The following is an 11,960-nucleotide window of genomic DNA, read 5'->3' as shown; positions in this document are numbered from 1 at the left end:
CCACGTGCTGTGTTGGACTGTGCATGTTCAGTACGGACTAGGCATCAGTGCAGGTTATTTACGAGTAGTGCACACTTCGTATTTGCATTCAGAGGCCGAGGTCGACGTGCAATGAAAGAGTTCCAAAGAGAGCAACCGTTTCAACAGTCATGACAGCGAAAACAAAACATGGAAAGACATCATCGTGTAAATGTAATAGTGGGCGCAAATCAAAACTAGATGACAAAGATCATCGTATGCTAAAGCGAATTGTGTTGAAATAACAGAAAACTACGGCAGCTAAAGTGACTGCAGAGCTCAACAGCCATCTTCGAGACCCCGTATCTATCGACAGTACCCGCCGAGAATTCCATAAAGCGAATATTCGTGGACGAGCTGCTGCACCGAAATCATTAGTGACGACAACCAACGCAAACAAGGGTAAAACATGATGTCAGAAGCATAAGTCTTGGATGACTGATCAGTGGAAACACGTCATATGGTCCGACGAGCCAACACTTTCATTACTTCGAACATGAGGCCAGGTTTACATCTGGAGAACGCCAAAAGAAACCTACAATCCTTATTGCTTGCTTCCAACGGTTAAGCATGAAAGTGGAATTGTGATGGTGTGGGTAGCCATATTATGATATTCTGCTGGTCCCATCATTGCTCTGAAAGGCCGTGTTACAGCCTACGATCATGTGTTCAGGTGCACCCCGTGATCCAAATATTGTTCCCGAATAATGGTGCCATATTTGACGACTATAAAGCACCCATTCACACAACCGGGACTGTACAGTCGTGGCATGAGGAGTACGCACAGTTCCCAGACTTGAACTTTATCGAACCCTTGCGGGTGGTATCGGAGCACAGACTCCGGAGAAGATTTTCGCCTCCCTCGTCACTACGGGAGTTAGAAGAGGTTCTAATCAAAGAGTGGCATAAAACCCCACTGGAGACTATATAACCATCATAAACCAGTATTCCAAGAAGAATCACAGATGCATTATGGGCAAATGGGAGCCCAACCCCTTATTTGTAAACCACTCCCAAGTAAGTCCTGGTGTTCACATTATTTTACCTATCCCCTGTACAGGACATATGAGCATCCACACTGCCCACATCCCACAAATCCTCCACGGACATAGCACAGGTCTTAGCCCCTGTGATCGTCGAGATGAACGATGTTACCTCTTGTCACGGAGTGAGTGCACCCCCCCCCCCCCCCCCCCCCGGCCTCCTCCAACCCCTCCACCACGTCCCACCCTGGCGTCTGTGCACCGTGCACCTCGTGCAGGTGAGTTTTGTCTTGCCTAGGCCAGTATCCAGCAGAACTGCACAAACTGGGCTCGCACCTGCCTCCTGCGTTCGCAGGTAGGCCGTCGTGTGCTCTCTCCTATCGTTACCTTCCCCCTTGTGGATCACCACATTTCCCGTGTCCATATTGACATAGTAGGACCCCTTCCATCATCAGACGGCCACTGGAGCATCCTTATCATCACCGACAGGCTCACTCGGCGGATAAAGTGACCAAAGCTTTCACGGACACCTAGGACTCGCGTTTTGGGTGCCCGCCACTCGACGAAGGACTGTGGCCGACAACTCAGATCTTGCTCGTTTAAAACGCTCACGAAAACTTGCCGTACGATCGTCAGTTTTACGACTTGTTACCACCTTACCACTAACAGCACGGTGGAGAGATTCCACACGACTCTAAAAGCTACCCGTACCTGTCAATGCATAACTTGGTCTGCCACTCTGCCAGTAGTTCTGATAGGCTTGTGAGTGACCCACAAAATCAGCACGAGTGCTTCCACAACTGAATCGGTGTACGGGCAGCCGCTCGCCATTCTGGGTGATTTCATCGAGCCAAAGCCCTGCGGCCACAACCTGCAACCCAGTCCTCTTACAACAGCTGCATGGTTGCGCACCTGCTCCTGGCACCCTTGCAATATCAGAGTGGGCATAGATCTTTCTTGCACCAGAACCTCCACACATGCATGTATGTCTTGCTTTGGTTGGATGCCAGCTACAGACTGCTCAGGCCTGCAGCTTGTGGCTCAAGTGCAGGGAAAAGATCTGTGACACTACCGCCACAGTGCCCATTGGCTGACTGAGGATAGTGTATATGCTCGATCTCCCAATGCCCTGTGCACCACCAGTCACGCTTCAGCACAAAGTGTGGCTGCGAGTGCTGTCCTCAGAGTGGCTAGTGCCGACACCATGCGTTTGACACGGGCACCTGCGACATCAGCACACGCCTCTGCTGGAGCACGTGACCAGGGTGTTAGTGTATTTTGCATGTCTATTAAGTGAACAGCGCTGCCGGTTCCTATCACACGTAGCGACATTGATACCATACTTTAGGGAAACATTATTCAGCACTCACCTCGTGGTCCGAACTCTTTTTTATGAACTACACAATCCGACACTGCACCACGTGTGTGGCCACTGAAGGCCAGAATCCCCAACTGTGTTACATTAGCTTCACCTACGATTACCGAACCAGATGGCACAGCGGTTAGAACTCTGTAACTCGCATTCGGGAGGACGACGATTCAAACCCACGTCCAGCCGTCCTGATTTTTGTTTTCCGTGATTTCCCTAAATCACTTCAGGCAAATACCAGGATGATTCGTTTGAAAGGATACAGCCGACTTCCTTCTCCATCCTTCCCTGATCTGATGGGGCTCATGACCTCACTGGTTCATCACCTCCTCCAATTCGAGAAATCGAGCAACCTACAGTACCTCTAGTTCGTTTATTCATATATTGTATTGTGCTTTGATCACCGTGTTAGATTAGCTCCACCCACAGTACCTTAAGTTCGTTTATTTGTAAGTGCGTTTTGCTTTGATCATTGTGTTACATTAGATACAGTTATGGTACTACCGAGTGTATTTGTGTGTGTCCTTGATAACTGTGTGAGATTAGCTCCATTTACCATACTTAGAGAACATTATCAATGTTCTTCATGTTGTCTTAAGCGAACTGTGTAAACTGAATCCTCACACACGGATCGTGGGCACTCCTGGCGTGTGCTCGTAACGTCTCCGCGATTAATGGGAATTACCAGACCAACTCCGTTGAGAGGTCTCGTTCGTAGACGTTTTTGTGGCAACTTACCCTTGTAGATCACTTCTGCAATTAACTGCGCCTCTTAACGTTCCAACAAAGGTACTGTTTAGTATCTGAACGTCTTTTGTTACATTGTTCCCATGCTTTACCCACCTGTTTTACCCTGCACACCTAGAAAACCCACAGTATCTGGCGCTCGTGTTGCGTGACGAACGCAATTCTCAAATATATTTGAAAAAAGTATTATTGTGTTGCGTATCAAGGTAGAGCTATGACAAAAGTAAGAAACTTCGAGACAGGAATCCACCTGAGTGAAGGAGCAACACGGTGGCCTATGGGAATGAGGTAGTTCTAACAGCACAAAATGAGCAAGATCTGGTTCAGATCGTGAGAGTGTTAATGGAAGAGTAATTACTAGCCGATATGAAGATGAATAAGACCAATACCTTGCAGTGAGCAGAGAGAATGATGACAGACACTCTTAGATATGGATGGTAAAATCGCTGAAAGGCTAAAATACTACAAATATCTTGGTGGGGCAGTATTCAGCGAAAGGAAAGAGACAGACAAGCAATTAACGGCAAGAATTCAAGCAGGATTTAGGCAAAGATTTGCAGCAACAAAGTTTAGGATCTGCAGGACTGTAGTACAATCTGTGATTTTATATGGAACAGAGGTGTGGACTCTGACCCAAAAGAGAGAAAGGCATCTCCTGATATTTGAGAATGCCAGGCCAGTGAAGGATAGAGACCGCTGTGTCGAGGCGTTGCCCCTGCTCAGCCAATAACTAGCATCACATAGGGGCTGCTCTCTGCAGATACAAACACGAATGGGCTGCACTCCGCCCTGCCACCCGAGCGCCGCCAGAGCTCACTGGCCGCGTCACCCAAAATAGTACCAGCAGTATCCTGGAGCACGGCCAGTGTTTAGACTGGCACCCAGGCCGCAAAGGACCGGTTCACTTCCAGTGAGCTTCCTGGGCCAAGCGCCAATTACGACAGTATCCCGACAATCTGGATGTCACTTTGGAGCCACTGTCGCTATAACGACGCTGCCCACGTCGACTTTCCCACCCGGCCACTGCCATCGTACCCTCTAGCCGGAAGAGACGTTGCCCCATGTGGACTAGCATTCGGACTTGTAATATCTGTGTAGTTCGTGTTATCAGCTATGCCGAACTTAATTTTTTTTCGTACTCTCGAGTCTTTAACTTTGAAGTGTACCATCTGGACTTTGACTTTGGCACATTTAATGCAGGAACAATAGATTTTGTAACTTTAAATGTATTGTTACATTAGCATGCCTTCTGAGTTTTCATTTTGTTATTGCATATTCAAGAAGTGTTCTTTGCGTTTTCCATTTCTGTTTAGACTTCTCCCATCGCGGAAGAGAGGATTTTGTGATGCAATAAAGTTCACCTTCGTTCACCTTCGGCGGGCATATTAGGGGCGACTGGACGGAAAAAAAGAAACGTGGACTACACGTATTGTACACATTGCTGGACACTGTGGCAATGATTAAAGGGAAAAGACACATAACGTGTTGAGAAGACCATATCACCAAGCAGGTGGCGGAAAAAGACATCAGAGGTAACAGACCAAGCCACTCTTTCAGTAGTTGTTAATCTTCCCACTCCCATGTGTGTGCCATTAATTTGGAAATATCATAGAAAAATTTAAAATAAATAATAACATTTTTCACATACATGAGCATTGCGAAGAGAGATGTTTCATATTCAGTCAGTAAAGACGTCAGCTTTGAAAAGTTCTACTACATACATAAATAGTGTCATACAAATTTGCATTTGTCTTCCATATCAGAAAGAAATTATTTCATCTGCCTTACTTTTTTGTAAAACCCTAAGGGCATTCTATACAGCAGAACTATTTCTAGAACATGTGAAATACAAGAGACTTACAACAAGACAGTGCAAAATCTGCTTCTATTCTGTTTGTGTGCGTGCGCGTGCGTGTGTGTGTGTGTGTGTGTGTGTGTGTGTGTGTGTGTGTGTGTGTGTGTGCGCGCTCGCGCGCATGTAGTATTTGTATTGTATCCCACTATCAGGAAAGATTTATGCAGGAATATATAAATATGAGACATGATGACTAAACAATATCTTCAGAAGAGTTAACGAGCTTGCAAATCACGGCATGCCACACATTAACGTCGAGAGTTATAGTTTCCTTTTATTCTGCCATAATATTAGTCGTCTTTTGTTCCACATTCACGCAGTTGTTTATCTGAACAGAAAAGCAGCAGCGTTGCTGGAGGCTTGTGACATTGCAGTTAAAGCTCGTTGCACGGGAAAATGTCTTCATCGGACGTAAAAAAGTCATCGGGATCTCCCAATAAGATGAAAAGCCCCACGGGCAGTAAAGGTTCCGTACTTTCAGGGGCCGAAGACGAGTTTAATGTTAAAGGCCAAGAAGAAGTGTTCGAAATCATTGAACCAGAAGAAGAGCCTGTGGATATCAGCTCATCTGCGGCTCTAGCCCCAGCAGTCTTGAATGCTAAAATGTTCCTTCAGAATCAGCTCTCAAAATCGGGCGTTAGTCTGTACGTATTATGCTGCGCAATTTGTAGATTTGTTACTGTCCGTCATGGTCATATTTTATCAGTCTAGGTATCTTTGTACCACTTACTATTTTCGTTTTAAATGGCTGGTGTTCCATCTACTGAGGTTATTTTGTTCTAAAAGTAGCTGTCTTATTACCGCAGTAGATGGAACACCCGCCGTTTGAAACAAAAATATACACTAGCGCGTGAGAAGTTACCCTGACTGTACCTAACGCTTTTTTAGAAAAAAATTTTTGAACAGTCCTTACAAAAGTAAAGCGGTGTTCTTTAATTTACTTTTGTAGTTATCGATACTGTCCTTTTTCTTGTCTGCTGCGGTCTTATTACAGGGTAACTTGCTTACTGTTCTTTATTTATTGTCGTAGTAAATAAGAAATAATAGAAGGAACGAACCAAAAATCTAATAACAGAATGAAGGAAGATCAGTTTAGACGATTAAATATTTCTGGCAGAACAATGACGTAAACAAACGAACAGTACTATAAGCTAATTTCGTTGCTGTCTTGTGACTTAACGAGGTGAGCGGATCACGATTACGACGGACTTAATAGATCCACATGCCGTCAACTCCAAAACATTTTCGCAAGTCGTGCACCCATCGTAGGAACTACTGAAAAACTATCGACGTGTTTAGTATCCAAGCTCAGTCGAATTTGATGCATCTTCATTTCTTTACTCATCACGATTGAACTGTTCATATTAACACATACTTATTGTAAAACAGTTCGTGGGCATAAATTGCTACTAGAGTAACAAGATTGTAGACTTATCAGTCATAAACATAAAGAATAAAAAAGTACAAATAATTTATTATTATCTGTTTAGATATTATTCATCTGAACAGTAGACGGTATTTCAATTACAGGCTATCTAAACTCTGAAAATTCAGTAAGAGCAGTTTTAATTTAAGAAGGCTTCAAAGTTACATATTGGAACCCCCTCTGCCCAATACAACATTTCGTTAAGCAGTTAATATGAAACTGGTTGTAGTTAAACATAAGGTCCCTTTACAACTATTTATTATCATTAAAAGTTATTAATGATAATCGCTAAACTACGGATCGTAGGCTGGCAACACAATTGAGAACATGTGTCTCGAGCATACGTTACAACCTTTCATTGGTTGAGAGTAGCCAATCAGAAACAATATGACGTTTGCGACGCCTCTGGCTGGATAAAAATACCAAACGTTATTTAAAAGTGGCCCGAAGACGGTCGATAATATTGCCCAAAATTTCCTGAAGTGTTATAATATCGAGCGTGTAGGTGTGAGACTGAAAGATTGGGCAGTAATATTGAAAACATAAAAAACTTTTGAAACATTTTGCACTGTCCGGAAATATTGCGGCGCTTGCGGGCAGTACTGTGCAACATTCTTGACAGTCTCCTGTGCTACAGACATTGGATATCAACGTGTTTACTGTTGTTGTAATGGTGTTAAGAATGAGTTATGATTAGAGTGCATCGAAATGTATAAATAATTGCCAAAATTATGGGATGTGAGGCCAGATAAGTACAAAACATAAATGCTAAGAATGATTTGTTGTTCAGAAAATATCTGGAAAGGTGACAATGGACAAGGTTTTTTTTTTTTTTAATGCAAACTTATAAACAAGTATAAATGGATTTATGTGTGTATGCGTGTGTGTGTTTGTATTTGTACATATTATCTATCCGTAAATAGTTGTGTAGTACAAGTTCAGTGACATGTTTCTATAATTACGTATCAGATTCTTTAAGGTGCCACAGCAAAATTTAAAATTTTGAACGAATTGTCGGTGGCAAGTTGGAGTAGCATAATAGGCAAAATGCTGATATGGTGGAATTACATTTCTCTTAATAGTATTTAGGTTTTTGGTTATGGAGATTTGAGCGTCCGCGGAAATTTAACTTGGGTGTTGGGGGGGGAGAGCGAGATGTAAAAGAGTTGTTCGGTTTTGACATAAAAACATATTATTCCAGAGAACTTTTGGTTATCCACTCAGTAAACCTATGGTTATCCACTCAGTATTTATTACATGAACATTACTTCGATACCGCTCTTAGAAGAACAAAAGAACGACTATAAAGCAGTGGCTAAAGCCATAGTATTGTCTCACTAACAGAGACATAGTGTCACGCAGGCTAAAAAAAAGGTTTAGCGAAATCACAGGAAATCACTTCTAGAAGAGTATAAGAATTCTGCGATGAATAAAAACACCGAACACCAGATTCCAAGGAGGAGGAGGAGGGAAGGGGGCGCTAATACCTATGTGTAGGAACACCTACGTATGCCGATAAACATTTCCAGTGATGTACCATCACCACACAAAAAGATCTTAGAGAACAATCGACTCATTGGGCTGTAGTTTTATGAATCGGTTTAATTATTCACTCATGATCCTGAGTGAAACTATTGTGTATGAGCAAACGAATGAAAACAATCGATTCAGTCAGTTGGACTACTCATTAATTCTTTTGAGTGAAACCAGTCTGTGGGAGGCGCAAAATGAAAACATTCGACACTGTTTAGTTTTTCATGTTGACTGAATTAACTTTCTTTTCTTTCAAATGTATTCATTCTTTCAACTGAAACCACTCTTTAGTCTTCATTTCTCTGAGTGGATCCAGGCTGCAGCACGTTTCATTAATTCAACTTCGCATTCGGGAGGACGACGGTTCAATCCCGCGTCCGGCCAGCCTGATTTAGGTTTTCCGTGATTTCCCTAAATCACACCAGGCAAACCTTCCCTAATCCGAGCTTGTGCTCCGTCTCTAATGACCTCGTTGTCGACGGGACGTTAAACACCAATATCCTCCTCCTCCTCCATTAGTTCAACACCAGAGGACAGCCTACCCCCATGAGTAAGTGAAGGCTTATCTCAGGGCGTACGCCAAAGTTAAAATAAGCAGTATATTTGTTCATTCAATAATGTACTGAATTGAGTAATTTTTCGTTTCATCATTTAAAACGCATTCATATATAGTTGTGAATTAAATTGTTGTGAAAAAAAACACGTAAATAAGTAAACTGAGGCGGGCCCACCATCACTTAAATTGCCGAGCCTAGACAAAAACTTCGAAAACATTTGGATCAAAAAACTGTTCCAATGTGTGCGAAATCTTATGGCACTTAACCGGTAAGGTCATCAGTCCGTAAGCTTACACACTACTTAACCTAAATTAACAGACACACCCATGCCCGAGGGAGGATTCGAACCTCCGACAGGACCAGCAACACAGTGGATGACTGCAGCGCCTTACACCGCCCGGCTAATCCCGCGCGGCCATTTGGATCAAATCGCATTATTTTCCCGGATGTACGCAGTCAGCAGACGACGAGTTAGTCGATGGCGATGATGTACCGCGGGCAGAAAGGACATGAGAGCGGGAGTGTATCCACGCAGGTGCGCACCTCCTACCGATCAGCAGATGTACATTACACCAGAGTAACACGGGTTTGTGCTCACAGAGACGTTCATGTTCAAACGTTGTATTCATATGCAGCAAGGAATGTGAACTTAAATGACGTCAGTTTTAAAACAGCTCGATGGGCAGAAGGCGAACGACGGTTAAAACATTCAGGTGTGTGGCGGACGGGGAGGCGTCGTGGTGCATGTGATCGCCCAATGTCAGCGGTTTCTCATTGTCTCAATAAAGAAGTACGGGCATTTCAAAATTATCTGTGCCACTTCAGCACACGTTATACAACTTCACTAACATTGCCTTCGTAGTTTATACAACAAGCTGAGCTTTGTCGCTGTAACACACATTATTCATTTGTAAAAATAACCTTTCAGTACCAGAACACTCATACAGATGAAATGAATATCTAATTCAGGAAAACTAGTTTCATAATTGTTGGATCCGGCACAAATAGGTGTCCGGAGCTACTTCTGAAAATATTCGATACAGAACTAGAAAAATTGTGGCTGTCACGAAAAGAAAGGACAGGGGGTGGAAGAATAGTCACCTTAAGTGTGTACGCTATCTATAGCACACAGGACATGTAAGCGATATTCCAGTTCTATATGCACCCTTAACATGCCCTCATTAAAGTGTGCTATTGTTGCTCTGATGCGAGCTCACAGTTGCTGCAGGTCCCGGCCACAAATAAAGATTAAAGTGTAACGTGGTTCCGCAAGGTTCTAGGCACTTCAGTCCGGAACCTCGCGACTGCTACGGTCGCAGGTCAGCCATGGATGTGTGTGATGTCCTTAGGTTAGTTAGGTTTCAATAGTTGTAAGTTCTACGGGACTGATGACCTCAGATGTTAAGTGCCTTGGTGCTCAGAGTTATTTGTATTTGGTTCCGCAGGGGCTGGGGTGTCCAATCAATAACTAGCATGACAAAATAAGGAAAAGAAACAGCGTAAGTGTGTGTGTGTGTGTGTGTGCGTGTGTGTGTGTGTGTGTGTGTGTGTGTGTGTGTGAACATTATGCATCCAACTGCACCTTTCTGTCCATTACCATTTCTGAAATACACGTGATCAATGTTGTAAAGATCATGATGTGTATAGGACAGCGTCTAAGTGTGCTTACCGCTGGGTAAAACGAAGAAACTACCTACGGGCCGGTCCTTATGTAATGAATTTTAACTAAGAATTATTAGTCTATTAATTTCCAATCATTGGAATTTTCTTAGACACGAAAATTGTCCAGGTGTACCCTGAACGGTTGTGTAAAAATCCCTCCACCCCTCCAGCACACCTCTGGACGCCCTCGAAAGTAGGACCAATCTGGGGAAGCTCGGAAGTATTGCGGCCCTAGTTATGATTGTAAAGGTGATCCTAATGGTTCCCTTAAGGATATATGAAGAGGAAAGGAAACTTGCCTTATTTTAGCTACAATTTGCATTCCGTATAAGCAGGTGTTGACAGATGTGAAAGATACCGAACTGTCAGTTTAATAAGTCACAGCTGCAAAATACTAACGCGAATTCTTTACAGACGAATGGAAAAACTAGTAGAAGCCGACCTCGGGGAAGATCAGTTGGGATTCCGTAGAAATGTTGGAACACGTGAGGTAGAAATGTTAGAACACGTGAGGCAATACTGACCTTACGATTTATCTTAGAAGAAAGATTAAGAAAAGGCAAACCGACGTTTCTAGCATTTGTAGACTTAGAGAAATATTTTGACAACGTTGACTGGAATACTCTCTTTCAAATTCTGAAGTTGGTAGGGGTAACATACCGGGAGCGAAAGACTATTTACAATTTGTACAGAAACCAGATGGCAGTTATAAGAGTCGAGGGACACGAAAGGGAAGCAGTGGTTGGAAAGGGAGTGAGACAGGGCTATAGTCTCTCCCCGATGCTATTCAATCTGTATATTGAGCAAGCAGTAAAGGAAACAAAAGAAAATTCGGAGTAGGTATTAAAATCCATGGAGAAGAAATAAAAACTTAGAGGTTCGCTGATGACATTGTAATTCTGTCAGAGACAGCAAGGGACTTGGAAGAACAGTTCAATGGAATGGACAGTGTCTTGAGAGGAGTATATAAGATGAACATCAACAAAAGCAAAACGAGGATAATGGAATGTAGTTGAATTAAGTCGGGCGATGCTGAGGTAATTAGATTAGGAAATGAGACACTTAAAGTAGTAAAGGAGTTTTGCTATTTGGGGAGCAAAATAACTGATGATGGTCGAAGTAGAGAGGATATAAAATGTAGACTGTCAGTGGCAAGGAGAGCATTTCTGAAGAAGAGAAATTTGTTAACATCGAGTATAGATTTAAGGGTCAGGAAGTCGTTTCTGAAAGTAATTGTATGGAGTGTAGCCATGTATGGAAGTGAAACATGGATGATAAATAGTTCGGACAAGAAGAGAAATGTGGTGCTACAGAAGAATGCTGAAGATTAGATGGGTAGAGCACATAAATAATGAGGAGGTATTGAATAGAATTTGGGAGAAGAGGAGGTTGTGGCACAACTTGGCAAGAAGAAGGGACTGGTTGATAGGACATGTTCTGAGGCATCAGGGGATCACAAAGTTAGCATTGGAGGGCAGCGTGGAGGGTAAAAATTATAGAGGAAGACCAAGAGATGAATACACTAAGCAGATTGAGAAGGATGTAGGTTGCAGTAAGTACTGGGAGATGAAGAAGCTTGCACAGGTTAGAGTTGCATGGAGAGCTGCATCAAAACAGTCTCAGGACAGAAGAACACAATAACAACAATAATAGATAATGTGTGATGACATCCACAAATTTAAATCTTTTGATTGTATTCCATAAACACTTAGTCTCCCACTAAGTTGTGTGGAAGGTAAATATTTTGTACAGAAAATCACGTCACCAGCAACATGCGTACAAATTACACCCATGCAGACACTGCTGTTTA

General features: G+C 43.0%; 1 protein-coding gene across 2 annotated transcripts in view; it reads left to right on the top strand.

Moving 5' to 3' along the window:
* Positions 1-5,237: 5,237 nt before the first annotated feature.
* Positions 5,238-11,960, top strand: part of LOC126267338 (radial spoke head protein 6 homolog A) — a 355,206-nt gene continuing 348,483 nt past the window's right edge. The window contains exon 1 of one of the 2 annotated variants that reach the window (XM_049972452.1): positions 5,238-5,616. In XM_049972452.1, the coding sequence (XP_049828409.1) occupies positions 5,369-5,616 (248 nt within the window). In that variant the 5' untranslated portion in view covers positions 5,238-5,368. The remainder of the gene's footprint in view (positions 5,617-11,960) is intronic. The other variant, XM_049972451.1, reaches the window with a different exon arrangement.

This window comes from Schistocerca gregaria, chromosome 4, assembly GCF_023897955.1.
Source record: "Schistocerca gregaria isolate iqSchGreg1 chromosome 4, iqSchGreg1.2, whole genome shotgun sequence".
Classification (NCBI taxonomy): Eukaryota; Metazoa; Arthropoda; class Insecta; order Orthoptera; family Acrididae; genus Schistocerca; species Schistocerca gregaria.
This window is presented reverse-complemented; position numbering and strand designations above follow the sequence as displayed.